We start from the raw sequence: 27377 nt of genomic DNA on the forward strand, positions 1-27377 counted from the left end.
CTGGGCCCTTTTGTGTGGAGCTTGCATGTTCTCCCTGTGCTTGCGTGGGTTCTCTCCGGCTTCCTCCCACAATACCAAAAACATGCATGGGTTAGGTTAATTGGCTACTCTAAATTGCCCATAGGTGTGAGTGTGTGCTTATGTGCTTGTCTGTCTTTGTGTGTCAGCCCTGCGATTGACTGGCGACCAGTCCAGGATGTACCCCGCCTCTCGCCCATAGTCAGCTGGGTTAGGCTCCAGCTCCCCTGCGACCCTGACAAAGGATTAAGTAGTAGAAAATGAATAAATGGGGGTTTACTGTAATTTCATCTCATTATTTTCAATTAAACATTTCACCTGTCTTGCAGTTTTTGCAGTTACTTGAATAAATGTGGGACTGTTATATGTCTCACTGCACTGTGACTTTGTGTATTGTGTATTTCTGTACTGCCTTGTGCTTTTGGTCCTGCACCTTTCAGTGGTCTCATGTAGAGTATTTCAATGCCATATTGTTGACAGGTGCTAGACAAATTAATTTGTCATGAATCAAATCAAACTGAAACTAGAAGTACCGCACGGCAGTGGTTTTCCTCTGCAAGGCTGGGTAAATGTACGATCACAGAGACCCTGACCTTTGATCTCCAAAATCTACCCAGTTCATCCTTGATGCACAGTTAACATTTGTGCTTTTGAAAGCCATCCCTCAAACGGTTGTTACGAAACGGCACTACCATGCAAAACATATATATGGTCAAAATGACCTTGCACTTTGACCTTTGACCTCCAAACTTCTTTCGGGTCTGCCTTAAGTCACAGTAAACATTTGTGCAAAGTTTGACAGAGAGACCTTAAAGCGTTCTTGAGATTTCTGGAGAATCTGGGGAGAACGGACGTCAAACATAACGCTTTGCTTTTATTTTGAAGGCAATCGTGAGTGTTTCCTGTCTTTTCTTCGCTAACTCCTTTCGCCTTCACGTAGCCGATGAGACGATGTTTTGCAGGTGAGATTGTGAACGCGAACGCGTTTTTCCTGGTTTTAACCGTCTGTCCTCTCAGAGAGTGTGCTGTAAGTCCAGAGAATTTAAAGCCCGTGTCGTCGCTGAAGAGTGTGCGGTTAGCGAAGCGCAGTATTGCTAGCGCTGTTGTTGTTGTTGCGATTAGCCGCTAGCTGTGCGGCTAACTGGGATGTTAGCCGTATATTAATGAACAGCTTTTGGTCGTACTTTTCAAAGTAAAACTCTAAATCGAGTTCTCATATTCTCCCTTACACCTCACACGGACTGTTTTATGACATAAAGCATTTGAATGCATCTGTTTTTTCGATTGGTACATACTGTATTTGCCTTTAATCGAGAATGAAACGTTGATGGAGTGTGCCTCAGTTGACTTGCCTAGCTAACGATAGTCACTAGTTATGCTAGTTCATTTCTTTGCTAATTGAATGTGAAATGTGCCCTTTGGATTAGATGTTGTTTTATACTACGCATACCGAATTGATCAGTAGGCAGGAACGATTCGGGAATTTAGAGACATTTCACGAGATATGTATTTTAAATGGACACATAAAGAAAACGACCTTAAGTTTCTAGACTACTAAAGGGATTCGGCGATGTTTTCTCCGCATATTCGTTTCCACTTTGTCGGCGCCGTGTTGGTTGCTCCTACAGTTCTCAACGATTACTTCTTAAAACTTTAGTTAGAGATTTTCAAATAGTCTTCACTGCCAAGTCAATCTAAATCTATTCAATTCAGTTTTACTAGACATTGATTTGTGCAAATGTTGCACTGCGTTTTGGATTACGCTTTTATTTTGAAATGTTCTTCTTCCGTTTCCATGTTGTTAACTTCTTAACTTGACGTAGTTGTTTTCAAAACAGGGCTGAGGGCAGCACTGCGGTGTTTCAGAGCAGCGTTGTTATCCGAGCTGTCCGTCTCCTCGGACTTCTCTCGTTTCTCACTCTATTTTTCCTCGACGGCTCATCTCCTTTCCTCATTTTATTTATTTTTTTTTACATACACGCCTCCGGGGCCTCGCACAGGAATATAAACACTGAATGACAGCCTCTCTCGCCCGCAGGGAGGACAGCTGGTGCGGCGATAACATCGGAGGCGGGTGGGGAGGGGGATGCCCTTGACTTGGAAAGCAGGAGTTAGGAGGAGAAGGGGGCACCACCATGTACTGTACGGAACGAAGTGACATTGCGACTGTGTGATCTTCATCGACAGGAGCGTCAGGGATGTGGCGCAGGCTCTGCAAGTTCATTTCCTCCGTGGCAGCCGAGGAGCAGCAGCAGCGTCCTGCTGAGAGTGGAACCGCCGTGCAGCCGCACGGAGCCCTGGCCCTGGAGCTCCGCTGGTCAAGCTGAGGAGGCCTGAGCGGTCTCCACCTCCGGATTAGATGGTGGCAGAAGGCAAATGTGCATGACAAGATAAACCAACCCAGAGGCTGTCCTGCCTGCGCTGCAGATAAGCAGAAGCTGTGAGTCTACTTGGGCTTTGGTTATCGTTCTTGCTTTTCTTTATTTGGGGCCTCTTCAGGTACAACAGACTGTATTTGTGGGAGTAAATGTACCTATTAATAATAAATGTATTGGGCACCAGCCCCTGAACTGTAAAACGTAGGCTTGAAACTGGGCCGGTTTATTTTTCTAACTCTTAAAGAAAGGTGGGTTTGACTGAAAATAATGGCTGACCACAACGAAGCCGAGTTGTCCGAGTCCCTTCAGAAGGAGGATGGGTCTTCCAGCGAGCTGGAGGAACCAGGGACAAACTTCAAGTCCAAAAGTATGCCTGTATTAAATTCAGCAGCGCCTCAAAAGGAAACCTTACTGGCCAGTTCAGTGCGGATGTCCATAACAGCGGAAGAGAGCGCAGAGTTCATCCAGCTCCCGGCCAAAACGGAGTCCTTCGAGTCAGAGTCCCCAGCGAGGACAAGCTACCTGCCCAAGCCAGGGAAGTCGGCACTGAACAGGCCGAGCTCGTACATGGAGAACACGGAGATCCGGAGGAGTAAAAACATGGCCAGGAGGAAGCCTCTGGGGTTTTTTGCTTCCAGGCTAGCACAGATTCGTCTGCCCAGTAGGAAGTACCTGGGCGTTATCTTACAAGACTCTCGCTGCTTCCTGTTCTGCATGTGCTACCTGACGTTCATCCAGTCGCTCATGGTGTCGGGCTACCTCAGCAGCGTCATCACCACCATAGAGAAGAGGTACAGCCTAAGAAGCTCCGAGTCGGGCCTCCTTGTCAGCTGTTTCGACATCGGGAGCCTCCTGGTGGTCGTCTTCATCAGCTACTTTGGTGGGCGGGGCCAGAGGCCTCGTTGGCTGGCGGTAGGCGGGGTTTTCATTGCTGTGGGCGCCGCCCTTTTCTCCTTACCTCACTTCATCTCCCCGGCCTACCAGATTCAGGAAGTCAACTCGTCCTCCGCCAACGAGGGCTTATGCATGAACAGCAACGCCAGTGGCAGGGACCGCGTCGACATCACTTCCTGTCCCAGAGACCAGGAAGGCAACGAGCACAACCTGTACGTGGCGCTGTTCATCATCGCTCAGATCCTGGTGGGCATGGGATCCACGCCCATCTACACGCTGGGACCCACCTACCTGGATGACAACGTCAAGAAGGAGAACGCCTCGCTGTATCTAGGTAAGTGTCTGTGGGAAAAAGTGAAGAACATCAGCCGCCATCACAAAAAGTTTCATTCCAGCCAATCCCAGCAGCAGCTGGTCTCACCAGCTTGGTTCGTCTGCTTTGTACAAATTCGATAAAGAAACAGTGAAAACCGTCTCAAATGACACAGTTATGTAAAGTCGATAGATCTGTTTTCAGCATTGATTAATCTGCTCGTTATGTTCTCAGTCACCAGTTCAGAAAACAGTGAAAAATACATGTCACAGTTTCCCAGAGCGGAAAGTGGCCTCATAATATTCCGTGTTTTGTCCAGCCAACAGCATGTTGAGATGCTTAATGATCAACAATCAATCATTCGTCAGAATTGTCTCTGACTGAAAGTGAAAGCACCACCACTGAGTTTGTGTGACCCCACATTTTCCACCAGTGCCACATACATGCCAGACTTGGTCCAGAAAGCTCTGTGGCCAAATCGACTATGTGACCTTGAAAGCGACCCCCCCCCACACACCCCTACCCCCCCTTTCCCTTTCACATGCTTCCCCCAGTTCTCGCCCCAGTAGCCTCAAACAAGGTAAAGCCTAATTACACCAACAAATGAAAGCTGTGTTGTGAAAGAGACTAAGGGAAGTGTGGGGCGGAGAGGAAGGGCTTATGTGCATTCCTGTTGTTGAGGGGGGGGATAAGTAAAAGTGCCACAGAGGCTCCGTTTTGGTCCAAGCCCTTCGATTTTTGTTCAGGTTTTTTAAAATGGAAATAGAGGAACAAAGTCAGGAGCGCTTTGATCAGTGGAGCAGCTGGTTGGTGCCATGTCACCTGCGAAGAGTCCGTCCAGGCTGCAGTATTAGTAAAAACAAAAGAGAACACTAAGGAGAAAGTTTAGAAATTAACCCCCATGTCTCCGAACTGTAAAATGCACAGACCCTTAGTTTTTAATTGCAATGGAAAAAAGAAATAGAAGCATCAGTCAGTAGGAAAGACAAAAATACATTTCTCCATATGATATCTAGTACACTGCATTGCCAAAAGTGTGTGGACACAAAAACATCACACCCACATGTGATTATTTAGGCTGTGTAATTTGTGAAAAGTGAAATTTAAAAAAGTTAAAGTAAGTTAAAACAGTGCAGTTGATCCCAGTCACCTGCTAAATGCTGGTGAATATTTGGCTGTGGATCAGTGGAGCAGCCAGTCCAGTGGCACAGGGTTACCTGCGGGGCTCCTGATAAATATGGAGGAGTGCCGAAATTTGATTTTAGAAGTTTGGGAAAAAAGCTTGAATAATCATGAGAAAGTTCGGCAAGGTTTTGTTTTGTCGTCACCGATTTTACACATTAAATTCATGGTTAGTGTGACTCATTCTGTGGGAACAGTTCTAACTTCTTCTGTGACTCTGGAGAAGCTTTAACAAGTGTGTCACAATCCGGGGGCATCAGTGAGAAAGGCATGCATGTTTTACGTGGCAGGGAAGGCAGCCTAACACAAAGATGAAGCTGAGCTGCATTATGCAAAAGCTTGACCTGTTCAAGGGGACAAAAAGTCTGAATGTCTTGTCTTTGCTGCTTTGATTAAAAAAAAATCAGGATGTTAAGGGACAAGGTTTTTTCCTTTAAGATTCACCTTTCACTAAAAATGTATTTAAATTTATTAAAAATTCTTCAGCCTGTGAAGTTTGGAGAAATTTCTATATTAAAATCTAAAAAAAAAGAAAAAGCCCAGCCAGGCCGTTGTAACTTTATCTGCTTTGGCAAGTAACCAGAAAGTGTTTGACAAGACCCACCTGACGAATAAAGTTTGGTATTCAGTTGCTTGTGTGACAGATTCCAGTTTAGTCTCGGCAGAGGCAGGGTTAGGGTTAGGGTTAGCAGAGAGTCCCAGTCAACAGGAGCAGATTCTGTTTGGCTACAGAAACATGTTGGTGTGGTTGGTCGGTTTAATGGCGACTGACAGCTTCTCCAGAATGAGGACACTGCCTGTTTGTTTGTTTTTTGTTTTTTTTTAAAATCTTTATCCTGTCCAGTATCCTGAAAAACACAAAGCAGCACAGTCTTGCCAGTTTTGTGTTGTGTGTAGCTTTTATGCTAGTTTCACTTTCCTGAATGTGTTTAGTGAATATTCGGCCGTAGCTGACTGCTGTGTCACAACCTTTTCCTCCTCATTAAAAGCCCAAATTCACTTTTTATCTTTTCATTCTGACAGCATGGCACAGAGATGGATGTTTACGTCAACCAGTTCAAATCTTGGACATCAAAATAATCAAGATAAGCTTGACGTCCTCTTGCAGCTAACACCTTCAACAAAAGGTGGAAACGTTGCATTGATAACAACAAACGGGCAAAAGTGCAAAGGACACAAACATAAATTTAGAATTTCAGTGGCTTAAATGTCCTTTAGCCTTAATTTGCAGATTTGATTGTCTCCCTCAATTTTACATGAGCTGAATTCAGCACAGTGTCTGATATTGACTGTGAACAGTGCACAAAGAGCTGACTGTACAAAGATTGGCCTCTTATGCCACTTAGCCTACTTAGGATATTATGTTAGTGGCAGCACATGAGATGAGCGGAGACAGATGACGTGTTTGGTGGATCTGCTGCCGTGCTGAGGACTCAGCTGGAATGGCGTGCAGATAGACCACCGCTGTGTGCGTTTAGTCACCTGCTTTGTCTCTGCAGACGCTTTAGAAACGCAGATTGATCGAGGGCTTACAGAGGCGAAGGGGGGAGTTTCCTGGCACAGGCCGGCGTCAATCGCAAACAGAAATCGATCAGTACCGTTTGTCTCATAATCCTTCGTCAGATCAGAGGTTTCTCTCTGCTGTTAATGGAGATAAAAGGAGATTTAAACGTGGGTTTCTAGTTAAGTCAGATGACCATGGCCAGCGGGAATGGGGCCAGCCCAGCAGTAACACTGCAACGTTTTCTTTAAGGGCCCTGCCCCGCCTCGAGTAATGAGAACAAGGGACGTCTGCCTGGGACAAAAGTGGGATTTATATCTAGAAACTTGTTTTTAAAAGGAAAATACAACTGACGCCACGTTCACATGACACAAACTGTGTGAAACTACTGTGTTTCTAATGCTGCTATTAGTTGAGGTACAGTTATCACTACTACAGAAACAAGCCTTACCACTGCTGATACCCTACAGTCTTGTAGTATTGCTTTTAAAGAAGGTTTAATATGACAAAATGGAAGCTGCACTTTATCATCAGCACACTGTTTGGTGGCAGTATGGGTGCAACACACTTGCTTCCTGCTGTAGAACAAACATTCTGGTGCATTTTGGCCGTGCTTTGCATTAGCCTACATATGAGATCATGCCCAAAGGCGTAACAGACATCCATCAGAATAATTCAGCACAATATTGCTTTGTAACCCCAATAAGAGACGCTCTGTTTGGCTCCCATGCGAGGCAGCGGGCCACGCTGCAGCCACTTGAAATTTTAATGTGCCAGCTCAGAGACGCAGTGTGGTCCTCACTGGGTTTAACGGCGTGTTTAACGCACCTCATCGTGCCACAGCGCCGCACACGTGAGCTCAGACCTGTGGATTTGTGTGACGACTATTCACATGTGTATGTTATCTATGTTCTGTACAACTGAGAAAATAAACTGAAACAGAAAAGGTTGGCTGAGACGTCTGGGAAGTTTGTAATGGAGCTGACAACAACCTGTGCAGATGTGTCAGTCTCATTCACACATTATGGTTTTCTGTGTCTATTTTTCATGCATGTAGCTGTTGAAGATGAAAAACTCCTGCCTACTAGCTCAGGTTGTGTGGTTGTTGCTGCAATATTTAAAATGGTAAAACAGTCATGGGACAGATTCAGTGCCAATTCTGAAACCAGGCCATTGTCAAAGTGGTTAGTTTCATAAATCCAGAGCTGTGGTTTCTGTGGTTTCGCTGGCGTCATTGTGAATTATGGGAAGCTGCTTAAATTGGGTCTGCACTGAAAACTAGTAAACCACATTGTCCTAAAACTACTGATCATCTTCTTTAGTAATTGTTTTTTAAGGCACTGACTCACCTCAGTTGATGTCATGTCAAAATACCTGTCCCTCGTGAGTTCCCTCCTTGATGGAACTTTGAAACTAAATCTCTGTAGAATCCCAATAATCAGCGAGTGGTCTAACTAGCTGTGAATGTTAAACCTTAGACTGAAATTTTTTTTTTTTTTTTTGATAGCGACAGACAAACTGACCATCATGAAAATCCGGTGTAAAAAAATGCAGGATGCCGGTGCACAGATTTCATGGAGGCAGGGAGTCTGATGTCGGTGCTGGCAGCTCATTGGGAAGTTGTAAGGAGACATTGCTTTGTCAGCAGGTTGCCATGACATCGCCGTCATCCCATAACATTTCATTGTGGCCCCCCCACCTCCATCTCGCCACAGTCCGGCCTGTGTGTGTGTGAGTCTGTCTCTCCAAACACGACGTCACGTGGCTCCTCACTCAGCGTTTAGTCCTGCTGTCGTGTGGTGGGACACAAAATGCAGCAACAGTTCTGTAGTCTGCGAAAAGCTGTAGGTCACAAATAAACCCATCCATCAATCGGCAAAGACCTAATGAAACCCCGAAGGAAACTTGGCTGCTCCAGTTCTGATTTATGTTTTTGTGATTTATGCTAAATGCATTGACAGGTTACATGTTTTTTTTAACTTGTCGACTGAGGTTCACATCTTTACAAATGACATTTTACATTTATCAGCAGTGTTTTGCCAGCATGGGCTCTCACGCAGGTTTTCCCCTGATTTACAGCCGCCATCGATCTCTGTTACTGCCATGTTGTGGCGTGTGTCGCTGCCCCGGCACGTCCAGACTCATGTAACGAGGGTTACAGAGATCCAGGCTTTTGTTAGCGATGCAGTAACACCTCAGGGGGCTCTCTGTACTCTCATTATCTGTGAGGTGGTGATGCAACACCTTGGCAGCACTAGAGGGCCCATAATCACTGCAAGGAACCCTGCTGAGGGTATTATGACATATTAGAGTATTATTACACTGCGATCTGCAGTTGCCAACGTGTTGTTCTGACAGAAAGTTGCCCGTTGGTTGTGTGCACGGATAAAAAGAAACAACTCTAAAATGACTGATGGATAATTAGCTACCTGCTCACTGCAGGAGTGCGGCCAATCAAACATGACTCACAGCACAGTTCAGAATGCGTCTTAAACCAGACCTGACCAGATCAGACTGCCTGTAACAGGCAACGTATTGAAGGTACAGTGTGTAACTTCAGCACACGGGACGACAGTTATGCAGCCATCAGGAAACATGTCATTTATGTCTTCTGAAATGTTTTTTCTGGGATCAGGAATGTCAACAATCATGGCGTCTGAAATGTGACTGGGCGTTTCTCATGAGGCGTCCATACATGGGGTTTATCTCAGGTAACTGATAGGCAGAGGTGACAGGTGCAGCCTAACCTGACAGTTAGTTCCTTCAGTAATTTATTCTTTGTTTATCTGTAAAATGTGGCTGACATACTTGATGTTCTGTCCAACTAATGGTCCAAAACCCAGAGATATTTGTTGTCCCCATTTGTCCCCACTTTATAAGATAAAAGCAGCAAATAGAAGTTGGCACTACGTAATACTCAGCATTTTTGTTTGACCCAGACAGTAATCTGTTATCGGAAAAAGGAGTTTTCTTTCAGTTTTTGCTCCAAATATTGTCATCTCTGCATCCTATGTTGGAAGTTTCCGGGAGAGGAAAGCCGAACAGTGGAGGGTGCGTTAGTAACAGGCCTCAGGCTGTGGATTGGTGGCTTTGCTGGATAAAGATGTGGAGGAATCAGAGTCGCGGCCTGCCTGCAGTAAACAGGCTGAGATGCAGAGCGGTGATAGACGGGAACGACGAGGCTGAAAATCAGTTTGCTTTGATAGTAAAAGGAGTTTTCCCTCCATCAGCACAAACACTGCTGAGCAGCAGGCTCGTGTCCATGTGCTCCGTCTCTGTCTCTCTCTGCTTCCCTTCTGCTCCCATGTCTCTGTTTCTGTCTTTATTTCAGATTTTTCTTTTTCTTTGTCTTGCTTTGCCTCTTATGTTTTTCATTCTTTTTTATTTTTGCACCTTGTTGCTTTCTCTTGTTCTTTTGTTCAGTTTGTGCATTTAAAAAAACCTTTCTGGGCTGCACAGGAGCGAATGTGCACAGATGCTGTTGTTTTTTTTTCCTGTTTTTAAACCAGCCCCTGATCAACCACCTGTGCAACCCACTCTTACCACTGTCCTCATTGTATATCCACAGACACGTTAAACAGGGCAACAGCAGTGGAGCAGTTTGCTTAAAACATACTTTTAATGAAAACACTGGAAATTAAACATCTCTCGCTGTCTTCCTCTGCCATGTTCTCTCTTTCAGTTCTCTACCTTTTCCATTCCTCTTGTTGTTTTTCTCCATCTCCTTGTCTTTTACTTTTTTTTCCTTCACACTTTCTTTCTGGCTTCTCATATCTCTGCGGTGCCCGGTCGCCCGCCTTACCACCAGCAGCCTGGTCGTCTTTTATCCCTCTGCTGACGGTCTGCATCACGTTGCGTAACACAGCGGCCTGCCAGCCGAGGGTTTTCCCCTCTTCTCTGGCTTGATAGAGGATTATCCACAATGCCGCTGGGTCCCCTTGGAAAGCCCAAGCACTCAATCCCATCCCTCTGCTTTATCATCCCAAGCTCTGGCTAACCCAGTCAGATGATGTAATAGTGGAGTGGAGAGAGCATGCCTCTGTGAAGATGCTCTGCAGATAAGTCACTGCAGTGACTCACGCTGTCCTGAAAAGGAGGAACGTCCAGAGAATGTTGTCATTTCTCTGAGAGGTTGGGTTTTAGGGGTTTGAGCTGCTGCTCAGACAAAAACAAATGATTTGAAGATACCAACCAGTTTTGTTTGTCTTCACCTCACACTTTACAAAAAAATCTATGATTTATCCGAAAAGCAGCTTAACAACCTAATGATGATTTGTTTGGAACGATGATTACGAACGTATTAGATGTAATGTCAGATTATTAAACAGGTTTTGCATATATTTATTCTCTCAATATATCTCAGTCTTTCCTGAGTCTTATTGCTCCACACCAATACAGTGAAAAGTTAATTAAATTAGGTTTATTGTTCTTTACAGCATTAAACAATGACGTGAATCATTCTGCAGCAACTTGTCTTTCAAAAATAATTTGTTCCTGTTGGAACTAACTCTGCTGAAGGAAGTCTTGTTGAAAATAGCTCACTTACACCATCAGGCCTGCTACAATTATATATTAGATTTTCTGATGATGAAAAGACAAATGACAAAACCAACATATTCTAGCTTTTCACAGAATAAGTGTAGTGTATTATTCCAAATAACATTTTCCACTAATAAAACTTTAGTTTTTAGTTTAGTCCCCGCGCTCAGCTGTTGATGCATAACTGGCAAGGTGTCATTTTATTTTGAAAAGTAGAACATAGTGATTAAACATTGGTGATTAAAAGTTTGACACGAGGCCTCTTTGAAACTACTACTGACATGAACCCTGAGCTCCCGGTGAGTTCCCAGGACTCTGGCTGTTGGATAACGGGCCAGTGCCTGGCCCAGCTTGGAGTTTTTAAGTCACGCCACCGGATTTTTGCGTTTGCTTTCAACTCCAGCCAAGGAATTTAAGATTTTAATTCCCTCTAATTGGAGAAAATCTTATTCTCAGCCCCAAGCAGGCCCCCTATTGAATGGTCATATGATCTGCACACATGACACACGCACGCACACACACACGGCCTTTTGTACCCCGCTCTTAATGCTAGATTAGTTTTGATGTATTGATTTAGTTTTAAGTGTTACATAAGGGTTAAAGTTGGGCCGATGTCACCGAGTTTGGATAATTGAATAACTCTGACACGAGTTGACGTACAGTAGCTCTCCTTAGACAGATGCTGCTAAAATCATGTACACGAGACCCAGAGCGAGACAAAGGAAGTGATCAGGATGACACAGCTGGCTTAAAATGTGAAGCGGTTGTGTGTAAGAAACAGTTAGCACCCAGCTGAGACGTGGGGAAAAAACAGAAATCTGTCAGTTTAGCTCTGAAACCGAAGCAATCAGGAGCCCGGTAAAATAGGAAGTTAGCATAAATAAAATATTAAACTTTAAATTTTGATTAAATTCTGCAGTGTGGGGTTCTTTTCATTAGAACATCCTGCATCCCTCTGGTTATTAAACTGTTACTGTCGGGTCTCACCAGGTCTTTTTCCAGGTAACATGGTTGATGTTTAACTTATTTCTGTTGTTTTGAGCTCATTAAAACAGAATTGAATTATATTTTTGATATAAATATAGAATGAAATCTGGTTTCCAGCTTGGAAACATGCTGATGTTGGTTGCTGGTGATATGCAGTGACTTATTTAGATTTTTTTTTATTTTTTTTTATACCAAACATGGATAATTGCAGCTTTAAAGTTTGAACACTATTCTCATCTTTTTTTTTCTCCTCTCTTCTTCTCAGCCATCATGTATGTGATGGGAGCACTGGGCCCAGCAGCGGGTTACCTGCTGGGAGGAGTCCTCATCGGCTTTTATGTGGACCCCAAGACTGTGGTCAACATTGACCAGAGCGACCCCCGCTTCATCGGCAACTGGTGAGAAATATCTGGCTGCTTTTAGCTGATAAAAGTGTGACATGAATGTGTGTAGGATAAATACTGAAGATAGAGCTTTGTATAATTTGAATAAATTATTATTATTTTTAATCTCAGCCACTGTAAGAGTTTTGGAGCTACTACCAAAACAATATGTTTTTCAGTGCAGCTGTTTTAAAATTATAAATCCTTTCAAAAAAATGTAACTGTATGTGAGAGGTGTTGATAAAGATTTGACTTCAGTTGTGTAACCAGTTGGTTTGGAGTAGAGATGTCAGAAACTACTGGGAGACCAACCCATTGTTGGTTTTCAGACTTATCCTTTAAGAGAATATTACCAGTTTGACCAGTGCAGCGTTGGTAAAAATTTCATTTGGATCAGAAAATACGTCTGATCAAAAAATAAAGTGCCTAAATCCACCTTTAGATTCCTGACACTTGTTGATTCATGATGCTACATGTAGTCAGTACTGAGGCTGGATGCTAAGGCCTAATCACAGCTACCCTGGGATTGGATTTTGGATTTTGGATTTATCTCTCCAGTATTAAAAGTGCTATTTTCCTATTGTGTACATTCCCTTCCCCAAAAATCAGCAGTGGGACTTAATACAATGCTTCGCTTCGCTTCCTGCTCATTTCTCAGGAGCGTCACGAGGATAGAAGTGCATCTAATAAAGACAGTCAGCCACGTCTGATACTGTATTTTGTAGATGTGTTTTACAAAATGCAGAATCAGTTTAAATGTATAAGATGCGTGTTTGCTCTTCATGTTTTTGGACGTATCCTATATCCATCTGTAAATCTGTTGGCGTGTGTGAGATGTGGTTAGTCATCTATTTACAGCTCTCAGTGATGCCATCCTTTAGCTGACAGCATAACCAGTGACTCACAGCTAACAGGCACGGGCTTCCTACATAAATAATATGTGATGATAGCAGGAAGAGGATGGATGAGTGTACCAGTGATTTTTGCACAAGCCTAACTTCACATTATTTCTTTATTTCTGTAACAATAATGAGGCACAGAGATAAAATTATACCAAGTCCAGACTGACTTTTCGACTTTTCCTTTGCTTTCTCGTGTTTTTTAAATTTCTTTTTTCAATATTTCAATTCTGTCTCATCTGCCAAGGTGGAGCGGGTTCCTGCTGTGTGCCGTGGCCATGCTGCTCGTCATCTTCCCCATGTTCACCTTCCCCAAGAAGCTGCCGCCCCGACACAAGAAGAAGAAGAGGAAAAAGCTGAGTCTGGACGACCTGTCCAGCGACGACGACGTCCTCAAGGAGAAGAGCAACAACAACAAGAACCAGGCGGTCACCTCGTCCATGGGCTTCGGCAAGGACATTAAAGGTGCCAGGAAACACAGCGACATGTCAGAAAGAGGCTGATAATTATGATGATGAGGCCAACTGGACATTGAGTGTGTCCAGTTGTGTGTAAAATGTTAAAGTTATATTTTTTATAAATGTAAAAGTTTCTTCTCACTTTCCTCTCTGTCCACCCATCGTCGTTCCGTCTTCCAGACCTGCCCAAAGCAGCGGTGAGGATCCTCAGCAACGTGACGTTCTTGTTCGTCAGCCTGTCCTACACAGCGGAAAGCGCCATCGTCACTGCTTTCATCACCTTCATCCCCAAATTCATCGAGTCTCAGTTTGGCATCCCGGCCTCCAACGCCAGCATCTACACCGGTGAGCTGAGTTACACGACACATTAACGTATTAACGCAGCAAAACCACATTTCTCTGAGTGACTTCAGCACTCGAATAAATTTCTGGGTCACTCTGAAATCTTTATTGGACAAACGGATGTCTGGACGTCTCTGCTGATCACTTATGCACTTCTTTAAATCTGATGTTTCGAGAACAGGATTTATTTCTCATGAACCTCTCAGGTTTTTGGAGGTAAAACTGTTCTGTCTTATTTTCTGGGCTCCTGTTTAATATTTCTACAGCGGCACAGACAGGATGCAGACAGACCAGAATATTCATACGACACCCAGGGCTTTAATTTCTGCCTCTTCAGCGCTGCTCAGCTGGTTTCATCTAATAGCAGAGCAGGAGAGGCTGCCGGCCCAGAGCTGCAAGCCGACACACATTAATAATAAAGAAACTGCTGGTCTTCAAATGAAAGGGGCACTTGGGACACTGAGCTGGAGCACTGAGTGCATCTCACACACACTCACACACACACAGATGCAAACACTAAAATGCTCTACATACACACAATTACATGCTGAAGCACATGCATGCTTTAACAGGCACATAGGCGAAAACATGGTATGTAACAATATGCGTGTTAACTTGTGAAGTTTTACGTATAAAACTTTTCGTGAGCTTTGAAATATTCTCAATATTTTATGTTATTCCCACATTTATCTTTTACGTTTGGGGATAACTGCACACGTTTTCAGACAGTTTGGCCTGGAATCATCGTGCTGCACTCACTTCCCAATCCAACTTCCAAAAGAAGGTGGTGGTGGTGGTGGTGGTGGGGCACTGCCCTACAAAGGCAGAGTGCAGTAATCACAGTTAGTAATGACAGCTACAGCCTGACAGGTCAAGATATCCCAGAATAACCACTGTGCAGAGGATAAACCCTTTTTGGTCTGGGTTACAACATGGCTTCTCTTCTGACGCCACCCATGATTTTATTGGTAGAGCTGAATAAAATGTGGCGAGTCACATCGTACCTTCCTGCCAGTTTTTCCTAAACGGTCGGATACGATACGGCAGCGAACGCCCTGCAGTAAGTATTTTTGCCATAGATCGCTATTTAATAAAAGAGAGTTGTCTGTACAACAGACAGGAAACCTCAAATTGCTATCAGGGACAGTTATTAGTCTTTGCCTCATGAATATTTATACCACAAACATTTAATATTTGTTAAACAATCATCAGCTGAGACATCTTACAGTGGGTTGGACAGTCAGAGACACTGGAGGAGTATTGCAGCTCTACAGAGCTTCTAACATGGCTGCAGACTTCAAGCCTTCTTAAAGAACAGGTCACTTCTTTCTTCTGTGGACTGGCTCCTCTGTTAGTCACAGACTTTAAATGGCTCACCACAGACAACTATCTTAAAGCTACACAGCTGCGTAGAGTCTGTTAAGTCAAGAAGCTGATGGGGATGTGACACTCAGCTCTGACCTGATGACATTTTCTAGTGATGATGGTTATTTTGGTTTACTGCTGATAGCAACAGTGTTTCCATGTATGGAAGTTCACACGGTGCCTTTACTTTTCTCTGTTGGTCTGATGGACATGTTTGTGTATACGTAGCTGCAGAGACATTAGCATTATTATTTATTTATTTTGACTTTCACTCTTCTTTGCTTTTGGTTGTTCATCATCAATTCTTTGCTTAATGAAATTTTCAGGAGTTCAGTTAGAATGATTTTGATTGCTGGTGTCAAAGTGTAGCACGGCATGAGTCGCATCACACGGAGTCATCTGAACTTTCCACACTAACAGTTCTGTTTCTGATGGCTGCAGTTTTAAAAAACAAACACATTTTATGAAACAAAATCTTCATTTGTATAGTTTTGGAAGATGTTGTCCAAAGAAATTCCGTCTTGGAAGATTTTTGTTATCAGAAATGTTTTAGCGGTGTTAGAGTTACATAAGTGTCTCAGCTGTAGGTGGAGTGGGCCGTGAAGCCTCTGATTAAAACTGCCACTCAGACGTATTTTCATACTATGCCAGCCTCTTGTGAGTGAAATCAAATTATTCCTTGGGAACCTGCTCATGGAAGGTCTCTGTGGAGTATGACTGTGATTTGGTGGCTAAGTGGGTAGAGCAAGGCACTAGCGCCCACCTGCCAGGGTGTGTGGTTCCACTCCCTGAGCAGAGTATGCATGATAAACTTTTGGACATCATTTTTTGTCCTGGCTTGACCGGAGTCTTGTCCCATTGTTTAGGGTTTTGTTCTGCATTGCGTACAGCAATAGCAGGAAGTCGTGTTTAGTCTTTATGCACGATATTCAGTTCATGAAAGAGAGATGAGAGGCCTAATGACGCATCTGTCTCTTCAGATTTTCATCTGTTCCGACCGGACAGGCTTTACCCAGTCCATCTTTTCCTGGAGAGACAGATCTGTTGCTGTCCGTCTAGCCAAGAACTTCCTAAATTTATTTTGGCCCAACTGTTCCTGAACAACAAAGGCTGTTCTACTGGCATTATGTTTTCTTACAGAGACAGACACGAGTCTCAGGCTCAGGGAAGGTTTTATTGAGCTCTGAGGGAAATTTGTTTGGCCGGACAGTGTGTTAGTAACGCCTGTGAACACCAAACTGGATTGATTATGATAGAAATCACTGATATACAGGACAGACAGCTGCACAGGACAGGACACAGCATTATCTAACACCTCCTGAAAGCACTAACTCTGCCTGGGCTAGAGGCTCCACTCCCTTCGGGACCACCCACACTAAAAATGTGTGCTGTCATGGTAATGCGAGGCCGCCCGGAGGCGGTGGCTGTTGTTGTGATTGCTGCGTTTTTTCTTTAGGATTTGTCTTGTGATCGAAGACAGAACGAAGGCTGCAGAGACCGCAGTTACACAATTTATAGCTGATTCAACTTGTAGAAGTAGGACTTGAAAGAGAACTGTGACCTCTGAAATCTTTTCATAGCTGTTTTGTCCACACGACAAACACTTGCATTTGCATTTCCATGATACATCCGGTAAAGCTACAGGACCTCCTGATGGAAATAGAACCACCACTGTCTGTCTCTTCTCATGCAGCAGACTTATCTATGATTTGGAGCCGTGTTTGTATCCACCTGCTGAATATTCACACTCCTTCTTGCTCTGGTTTGGTCTCCACCAACTCCTGAGGAAAAATATGTGGCTCTTTAGCTGATAGATGTTTGACTTTCTTCAGCAGCTAGTCTCCTAACATCGTATGTGTTGTGAAATCAAGACTAGCTGCTAAAGGAAGGTCCAGTGCATAATTAAATACAGTGATAGATGCTTTGAAGAAAAAGCAAGTTCTCTGAATACTTAATAATACTATGTGTTTCTCTTCTCTCCAGGTGTGATCATCGTGCCCAGTGCCGGCGTTGGCATCGTCCTGGGCGGCTACATCATCAAGAAGCTGAAGCTGGGGGCTCGCGAGTCGGCCAAGCTGGCCATGATCTGCAGCGGAGTCTCCCTGCTCTGCTTCTCCACGCTGTTCATCGTGGGCTGTGAGAGCATCAACCTCGGAGGAATCAACATCCCGTACACCACCGGGTGAGGAGCTTCAATGGGGGAGAAAGCGGGAGGGTTCAGTTCAGGGAAGCGGTGGGTTGTCGTGCATCGCTGCCGACGGGGGAGAACCACATCACTGCAGAGTCGAGGCGGTCTGTTTAGCTGACAGTACAGAAAAATGGCAGCCTTATCCGTAAACATAAAGCCAACAAAAAGGTAAATAATTAATAAACTCCAATAAAACTGTGATTGTTTTGTGGCATAGATACGTTGAAGCAGCCCTCGACTCAGTCGACCATCATCACCCACCAAGTCTGCTGATTCTAGCTGACAGCCAGAGACCACGTTGCACTGGGTCTTGTCGTGGCTAATACGAAGAAAGAAGCTAGCAAATGTTGATGCTTTCTGATGGACACGTCTTTTTTTTGTGGCACAGACTTATGATGTCAAAGAGTGGACATGTTCCAGCTTTAGCCATTTTTGACACACCTTCCCTGTGGTTGCTCTTCTCACGTCTCTTCGTGGTTCCATGGGTAAACAGGGTTTTTGAAAGATTTTATTTAAATCAGCGACAGCCGTTTCCTGACTGCGGCTTGGCCTTTCTCGTTAAATCATTTCCCGGCATGACAGAGTCAGTGGTAGTTTTTATCGCCCCATCTGTGGCCGATGTCGGGGAGGAAGCGAGTGTTCAGATCAGCGCGGGATAACAGATAACGAGCCAGTAAACGGAGGCGTTTTCTTTTGGACGGAGCGTCCCCGTTAGAGATTACATGGCAATGATGGAAAATGTCCAAGGACAGCTTGGAGGAGAGGATTGTTGGCTGACTTCCCTCTCTTTTTTCCTCTCTTGTGCCTCTCCCTCTGCTCTTTCTTAATTCAGTCTGTCCTTCTGTCTTTCTGTCCTTCTTGCCATCCTGTCTTCATCTCTAGTTCTGTTTTTAAATTCTTTTTGTCATCTTTTGAATTCCACTCTTATTTCTCTCCTTCCTGTATTGTCTTTGTCTCTTTCTTGTTTTTCCTCTTTCTCATCCCTCGTCCATCTCTCATTCTACTCCTTCTTGTGTGCCTCTGTCCATTATCTTTATCTTTTCATCCCTTCTTAATGCCCTCCTTCCTTTCTCTGCCATCCTTTCCTCTCATCTCTCATTTTGTAGCTCACTTCTTCCTTGTCTTTCCTCCTTCCTTCTGTCTTCTCTGTCTTGTTTCTGCACCTCTCTCTTCATTGTTGACCATTTCCTTCTCTTTCTACCCCTTCTTTCTTCTGTCTTCCCTCCTTACATTTTCTCTCTCTTTTTTAAAACCCCTTCGTCAGTGTACAGTAAGCACTTTCACTAAATCGATATGTGTTAAAGTTGTTGCTTGCTTTTTTAGCCGTGCAGCGAGTGCGGCTCCAGGGACGGCAGTGTCCTTTGGTCGGTCTGTTTGAAGCACTTGAAAAACCTACACAACTAAAGATTGTGATGAAATTTAATGCAGACATTTAATGTCCCCAGATGTGTCAAACGTGTCCATTCCTAGGCTAACAGTCGAACATGCTAACTATGACATACAGGACACTACTGATTTTAATCTGCTGAATGTTTTATCAGGCTTCTACAAACCTTCATGTCTCAGAGCAGGAGGAGTACAGAGATTTTTAATGGCCACAGGCTTTTAGCTTCAGACTTCAAAGGACCTGATATTTTCTAATACAGTTTCTTACAGTTTGTATTAATAAATGTTCAACCAGGAGAGTTTCATGTCCATTCAACTGTCAACAGCCTGATTATGGAGAAAATAACCCAGAATAATACTTATTCTTTATCTCTTCGTATGTTCTCTCTCCAGCCCGACTCTCACCATGACCCAGAGGAACCTGACGGGAGGTTGTAACGTGAACTGCGGCTGTAAAATCCACGAGTACGCTCCGGTCTGTGGCTCTGATGGCATCACATACTTTAACCCCTGCCTGGCCGGCTGCAGCAGCGTGGCCAATGATAGCACCGGGGTAAGAGCCAGGGGTAGTGGACGACGTGGTTTCATGGAGGCTGAGAGAGGGTGGCAGTCTTCTTGTTGATGATCTCACTTGTTTCCAGTAGTGAATTTAATGTCCTGAATAATTTGATGTTCAAGTCAAAGTCCTGTAAAACATGCATATCAACGTCTCCCCTCCAGATTCGTAACTACTCAGACTGTGCCTGCGTCCAGAGTCGGCAGGTCATCACGCCGTCGTCCAGCGGACAGGGCAGCAACCAGCTGCAGCTCGTCATCGTCAAGACCTACCTGAACGAGAATGGCTACGCTGTGTCAGGGAAGTGCGACCGCACCTGCAGCACCCTCATCCCCTTCCTCGTCTTCCTCTTCATCGTCACGCTCATCACTGCCTGCGCCCAGCCCTCCGCCATCATCGTCACCCTCAGGTACGACTTCTAAAATACAGCTGGTTTGCTGTACATGCTGAAAAACAGTGTTGTTGCTTTTAGCCCTTTTAGATTTTTTACTTTAGCAGAGCTGGAAAAAAATCTGCTGCTCAAGGATTTAGTTCTCAGTACCTCTGAGAAATTTGTGCTTGTGCACAGTACACACAAAGTCTCACACACGAAGTCTCACACATAAAGTCTCATACATAAAGTCTCACAGAGTTGCCTGTGATGTGGAGCTACAGCCATGATTCAGCTTCCTGTTCTGTTAGAAATTATTTTTGTCCTTAAAGTTTTGATGAAGCCACATGACCCAGACGGACTAAGTGGACAGTTACTGGAGCCCACAGAAATCTCACATCATATTCAATTGTTGTCAGTTTGTTTATGGTAATTGCTGCCAGTTTGAATGACGTTAGAGAGTTTTTGTGTCCTGCTTTCCTCCTTCTGTTCATAAGCACATCTTTTTGCTTTGAATGACCTCGTTTTCACATCCAGTTTTATGTATGAACAATTTATTTTAAGATGTTATGAACATTTACCCTTCACAAACAGCTCCTCTTTCTCCAACATGATGACAGAACATTTTAACGTTTTGTTTGGTAAGTGTTTTATTTGGTGTTTGGAATTGGTTTTGTGTGCTGCAGGTCTGTAGCGGAGCAGGAGAGGCCGTTCGCTCTGGGAATGCAGTTTGTTCTCCTCAGGACTCTCGGTGAGTGGAATTACTACAGGAACAAAACAAATAAATTAGAAGAGAGGACATCAGCAGTATTATCTGAGGAGATCGGTGTCCGTCTTTGTCAAACCTGTATCCAGGCGTGCAGAGGAAGAAAAGAGTGTCAGCTAAATGCAGTGATTGTAAATGCGCTGCACATTCTGTAACTGCTGACCGACGGGCTGAGCCTTAGGAAATGAGATGTTGTCTGTTTCACTGTTCTCTTGAATAAAGAGGAAGGAGGTAAATTGGATTTGATATATTCAGAAAAGCTGCTGTCAGTACGAATTAGTCAGAAAACGGTTTGAAACTTTGGGCGTCGTGTTTGAGAGACGTGGGCGTTAACCAGGCAGTGAAAGACGCTGTGACGACGGGACAAGTCTTCTTCAGTCTATTACTGCAGTTTTTCTCCATCGACGTTATTGACGTTCGGTGCTGAATCACTGGAGTAAAACGAACACTGTCCTGTCTCAGTGAGACGATTTAGATTTTCTCTGTCAGATGTGCTTATTTCTCTGCTCATGGGTTTTGTCTTTTCTCTCTCTGTCCTTCTTGTTGTCACCCTCCTCTTTGCCATTTCTCTTTGTTTACTTTCCCTTTGTACTTTTTCTTCTCTCGTTTCCTTATCCTCCTTCCTATCTTTCCCTAATCTTTTTTCCTCTGTCCCTTTTTATCTCCATTTTCTCCTTCTTCACTTCTCCTCCTTTCTTTCCTCTACTTCCTCTGTCCTGTCTTCTCTTTCTCTCTTTTCCATTTCCTCCCATCTTTTCCCACTCCTCCCCACTCAGCCTACATCCCGACACCCATTTACTTTGGTGCCGTCATTGACACCACCTGCATGTTGTGGCAGCAAGACTGTGGCGTCCACGGCTCCTGCTGGGAGTACGACGTCACCTCCCTGCGCTTCGTCTACTTCGGCCTCGCCGCCAGCCTCAAGTTCCTCGGTTTCCTCTTCATCTTTCTCACCTGGTACTCCATCAAGTACAAGGAGGAACGGGTGGAGCGCTGGCTCAAGCGTCACCTGTCGCCCGTCGACACTGTGGGCAGCCTGGTCTGCCACCCGGGCGGCCACAAGGGCCACGCCCGGACCCGTTCCTGCCCCGTCAACATCCCACGAAGCGACCCCAACACCCTGCCTGCTCCGCCACGCGCCGGCGCCCTCAACCGTGGCATCAGCACTCAGAGTTGTCCTGGCAACGAGCTAAAAGCAATAACTCCTCCCCCTCCGGCTGCGCCATCACCTGCAGCGGCAGCGGCACCTGCCCCTGTGCCGGCCCGATCGCTGGAGCACGTTTCAGTCCGGGTCTGAGTTTCAGAGCGAGGGTGGGTGATGAGGCAGATCTCGCTGACGTCTCTTTTACTCTGAAATCTAGTCAGCTGGAGGCCCTGATTTATTCAGAACCTCCAGCTCAGCGCTCAGTGGCTGAAAAGTTAAACTAGTTTTGGGACCAACCAGCCTATAGACCCATCTCTGACACGGAAAATCTGCTTGGCCAGTGAAAACGCTGAAAGCGGCCAGGTGTTTTCTTTGTTATCCACCAGCCGGTGCAGCGAGCGGACAAAGGCTTTGCTTCCCCTGCTTTGGATAGAGAAGAGCTCATCACTCATAACTCCCCCGGCAATACGTGCCTTCTGTCACCAAGGACCTCACATGTATATTACATGTACAAACACACTGGACGTCTCTCAGACTGTGGTAACCCTGTTGGAATAAAAGTCACCGGAACAGATACCTCAGCTTCACCGATCCTCCCGCTTCCCCTTCACCTCACGTCCGTGTGCTTCTTCTTCTTCTTCTTCTCCATGTGTGTTTTTTTTTCTTCTCCCTCACGTGAGTGATTTTTGTTTTCCGGACACTGCATATCACGGAACAACAAAAAAAAAAAAAAGAAAAAAAAAAGAAAACCCTATGGAAATGTGATAGACTGCTATTAAGCGTTAAGAACTGGAAACCGATGGCATGGTGCTATGTAAAAAAACAGTGTTTAGCGTCCTTTTTTTTTTTTTTTTGTTCTTTTTAGGGTTAAAACATTTGAAAAGAACCCAACTGGACAACAGGTCACTGGGCTAAGCAGCTTGGCTCGCACAGAATGCATTCCTGTCCGATGCGAGGCCTTTTGTTGCTCCCCTGACACAATGACACGTAGTATTACCACTGGAAGTCGGATTGTTTGGCTTTTGCCAGCTCCATACAATGCATCCATATATCCGAGCCGTGCCCCCCCCCCCTGACTGGCACCCTGACGAGTGGTTTCAACCTGAAAAGAACAGGATCGGCATTTTCCTCCTGACCACATTCCCGGCCGGACAAGTCATTGGGATTGTTCACACGACTGGAAGAGAAGCTGTGCTTGGAGAAGTTTTCACTCCTGTGGCTGGATTTCTGTCTACTTACCAAGCTCAATGAGAGATACAGTCGATCATTCACCAACAGCAACACCATCATTTGTACTTAAACATGTAGGACGACAAGTAGTCGACCATCACGTAGAGGCCATAGTGTAGTTGTCTGTTCTTCGTCAGCTCTAGAAACAACAGGTGATGGTGAATTTTGGGAAGAATCCTGAACGGATGGTTAGTTTCAGGTGTCATGTTGGCTAATTGTTTAACTGGGGTGCCAATGATTTATGGGTAAACAACCTTCTTACCTGAAAGAATAGGATGTGCAGTTTTCTTCTCAAGATGCCAGACCCGACATACGTTTGCATATATGCAAGTTAAAGTGTGGAAAGTAAAAAAGAGGGCAACAGATTTCAATCTGCTGATTATTCTTTAAATTTAAACACTGAATTGTTTGATCTAAGAAAAAAAGTAAGAAATAGTAAAAAATGCCCGTCATCATTTCTCTGGGACCAAGGTGACATGTTCAGATGCGTTGTTGAAAACTCAGATATTAGATTTTAAATTATAGAGAAAAGAGAAAATCACCCTCAAAAGTCTAGAAAGTTTTTTTCTTAGAAACTGGTGAAGGACAACTGACATTGGACTAAACAGTCTCACCTTAAGCTTCATTTCGTAGTTGTTATGGAACTTTCGATCGTATCCGGTGATCTTCCTCAGTCCTCAGCAGATGAATGTAGAGTTTCCATAGAGATGTAGATGTAATTAACATGTCTATTTTTCCTGAGCTCTTTATGGACCCATCCATCTTCATTCTGAAGTTGAGGATCAGTGTTTACTTTGGTAGCATCAGTTGAGAAAACAGTCCCATCAGAAGATCCATTTAGTCTCTGTTCTGGAGTTTTCAGTCATGTCACATGATCTTCACCAGGTGCAATACAGCTATCATTTAAGCGATTAGTGTGGTGAACTTTATCATGTGCTGCGATCGAAAGCTCCAGAGCAGCTACTAAATGGAGGCTGGAGGTGTCATAAATGAAGAGACGCCTGAGACTGAATAACAAACAAATGAAAACTTAGTTCCATGTTTTTTTAAGCAGTGGAGAAACATCACATAAAAGCCAACATCCTCTGATTATGTCATTTTAAAAACAACGTTTTGAAAAAGAAAAACATTCATGAAGGAAGAAATGATCCCTTTGATTTTTCTGTAGTAAAAATTCAGCCACATTTTAATTCTCAAATTAGTTGGTAAGATAGTGAAAGTTTGGGATTTAGGCTGTGGAAGCAAAGAAATGCTTCAATAATTTGACTTTTATAAGGAACTGATACCTAATAATGAAATGTAAAAACCTCTGAATTTACAGCATTTTTAGATTATTTTTTTGAATATTTGTGAGGTCAAATTTTTTTTAATCCTTAAAACACAAACAACCAAACACATACAAAGATTTTGTGTTTTCCAAAACTGCAACACTTAAAATCATCAGGTGGAAGTAAAAATACAGTGAGACAAATGATTTTCAAAGTAAAATACTCCCAGGCTGTAAATCACAGTGAATCAAATTATTACTGTGATGGCTGCTTCCCCTGTGGCCGGGGGCGGACATTGTCCAAGGCACTTCTGAGCTGTATGACCTGAAGTCGCGCAGTGTTTATTTTTCACTAACTTAAATCAGTATTACCACTTACTTCCTGCACAGCAGCCTCCTCGCTCCTGTCGGTGTTATAGCTGTGAAAATCATCGTGTGTTTACCATGTTTTTTTTTTCCTCCCGTTTATCCTGAATGTTCAGACCTCAGTGAAGACACTGTGTTCAGGACTGTTGTGTTTCATGTATATACAGTAGACATGAGCCATCATGGTCACTCGCTGTCCTCTGAGGACACCTGCTGGTTACACATGGAATAGCAGGTAGAGACCAGAAGGCATTGATTCAAAGACAGAGCAGAGAAACCTGTGGACAGTGCAGTGTGTGGATCGTGGGGTTTGTGTCTCATGCAATCAGTATTTTTACATTTGAATGTAGTTTTGTATATAAAATGTCAGAAAACGGAGAAAACGCTGTCGACGTTTTCAGACGTCTTGTTTAGTCAAACCTGAAAATATTTCAATTCACTGTCATGGAAGAAGAAGAAAACCTGTAAATCCTCATGTTAGAGAAGCTGGAACCAGTTTTTTCAACTCACTGCAGTCAAACCAAACGTTTCCTGTTTTGTATTTCTGAGCAATATATTAAAATTTCATTTTTTACATCTGCTTATAGCTACATTATGTTATAGTTTGTTATATTAAATATTAATATATTGTTAAGAAATGCAAAACATCTGCTCGGAAACATCTCAAATGTAAGAACAGTGATAACATGACAGATGCAAAGTGGAGCTGAAATTCGTTTTTGACGTGTTTCGTGGTTTCAGTGAAAAATCAGAAAAAAAAAAGCTCACGTTTGGTGCAAAAGGATGTTTTTGTTTGTGTGTGTTATTTAGATGAAGGTCTAACACTGAGGCTGGGGGTGGGGGGTTAGGACAGGACAACAGTGATACACAACAAGGAAGAAAAGTCTGAGGGACACAAAGGAACCACTTTGCTATAACTGAAAAGGGGGAATGTAGCCAGTGATCATCCTACGCCTGCCAGAAAGCAGGTTTCAGTACTCAACACAGTAGAGTCAGTAGACTAGAGTAGAAACACACAACATTCCATTTTCATGTAAAGCGAAAACAACAAATACAAATCACAACCATCTCCTGTGTAGTGTTAGTGAAGCACTGAGACACTCACACACCTGCGCTCTGTCTCTCTGTGCCTACCTTTCACCTGTCAACTGCTGTTTCACTTCGTTGCTGTGACGCTCCTGCTCAGCTGGTGTCGATGAGGACCAAACGTTGAGACGGAGACCCAGGGCCTCAGAGCTTCTTAGGGCACTCGGCTCCGAGCCCATTGGCTCTTTCCGAGGATGTAAATCTGTAGAAACAGCTCTGAAATATTTACAGGCCCAGTAATTCGGATTAATCCACATCAGGTGCTGTCTCCTGAAAGCTGGAGGCAGTCGATTTGAGATTTGAAATTGATGCAGGTGGTCTCAGGATTTCATCCTCATGTTGCTGATTTTCTCTGAATCCACTGACGTTTGGTTGGTTCACCTGCCGACACCAGCTCCAGGGTTTTACTACGTTAATGCTGTTTTTCCTCCTCTGCTCATGTCACATCCTCTCTTGGACGGAAGGAGGCGTTTACCGTGTGTCTTTTCATGTAGTAACGTGGCATCAATTCCAGACTGTGACCACACATGAAAGGCCGAATCCATATGAGCTCCTTCACACAGACATAGGTTAGTTTACTTTCTTCTTCCTTTTTTTTAAACTTTTCTTTTTATCAGTATTGTATTTATTTCCAAAGGACAGTGTTTTTGACTGAAAGGCCGCACTGAACAGAGGCAAAATGTAGATCTGTGGGCACACTGTTTACAAATGCCTTGGTTACTTGACTTCTGTCAATAAAAATGTGAAAAATAATAAAACAGTATTACAGAAAGTGTTCGCTGATTTCATTTTTTTTAATGCAGTAAAGTTGATGTGTTTCTCTCTGGTGGTTGAACATAAATCTTTCTTCTTTATGGAAACAAATTATCAACATAATATTTTGAATCTGAAAACAGATGTGAAGCTGAACCAGATACTCAAGGTTGAAATAAAGACATGAAATGAAAGAACTACATAGATAAAAAAACAACTTTTCTGTAGCTAATTTTCTTCTCATACATCTAATACAGTGGGTTTGTATTTTAGTAGGTCGAAAATATAACTTCTCTGATTAGGAATCACTAGGGATGGTTAAACAGTCCAATTTACTGATTCGATTACGATTATTGAGGTGTCAGTTCGATTACCAATTCTCCATTATTGAGTTTCCATTTGACAACATTAACCCAAAATAAGCCATAATAATAAGCCATAAATAATATATAAGCCAAAATAATAATAAGCCATAAACGTATTACACCCAAAAAACCTTCTTCAGCTTCTAAACGGGGAGCTAATTTTGTTGCCACCTTGTGGAGAGAATGTTGATTTGGTGGAATGAGGTTTCAGGCAGACAACTACACACGCACACACTCATCTAGGGACAGTGTAAAGTAGCCAGTTAAACTAATGTGCATATTTTGGGATTGTGGGAGGAAGCTGGACGGAGAAAACCCACACAGGCACAGGGAGAACATGCAAACTCTGCGCAGAAGAGCTCAAACCTGGAGCCCTCATGTTGCTAGTATTGCCACAGTACTTTGGCTTAGTAAGTTTGCAGACAACTAACATCCTGTCGACATGTTCAGAACTCCTGCCATGAAGACTGCATCCACATGCTTGCTTTTACCCCAGATGGAGCTGGATGGATTGGCTGGTTTCAGGTTAATAGTTTTTCTTAGTCCATGTCACACGCCTCTTGTCTCGCTTGCATAGTAAGCTCGCTCGCTAGTTGTGTTACATGGTGTTTTCTTAATAGTTAACAGCTCTGCCTTGCAGT

General features: G+C 43.8%; 1 protein-coding gene across 2 annotated transcripts; it reads left to right on the forward strand.

The window, feature by feature from the left end:
- The first annotated feature begins 1899 nt into the window (after positions 1-1899).
- Positions 1900-26379, forward strand: slco5a1a (solute carrier organic anion transporter family member 5A1a). 2 transcript variants are annotated; one of them, XM_041055457.1, is made up of 9 exons: positions 1900-3624; positions 12078-12210; positions 13342-13559; positions 13733-13897; positions 17243-17441; positions 19227-19386; positions 19554-19798; positions 20446-20510; positions 21302-26379. In XM_041055457.1, the coding sequence occupies exons 1-9, from the start codon at positions 2664-2666 to the stop codon at positions 21820-21822; spliced, it is 2667 nt and encodes an 888-aa protein (XP_040911391.1). In that variant the 5' UTR covers positions 1900-2663; the 3' UTR covers positions 21823-26379. The 2 variants fall into 2 exon arrangements, with proteins under 2 accessions (XP_040911391.1, XP_040911392.1); XM_041055458.1 differs by having other exon boundaries at positions 22535-26379.
- The last annotated feature ends 998 nt before the right edge of the window (positions 26380-27377 follow it).

This window comes from Toxotes jaculatrix, chromosome 14, assembly GCF_017976425.1.
Source record: "Toxotes jaculatrix isolate fToxJac2 chromosome 14, fToxJac2.pri, whole genome shotgun sequence".
In the NCBI taxonomy this organism is placed as follows: Eukaryota; Metazoa; Chordata; class Actinopteri; family Toxotidae; genus Toxotes; species Toxotes jaculatrix.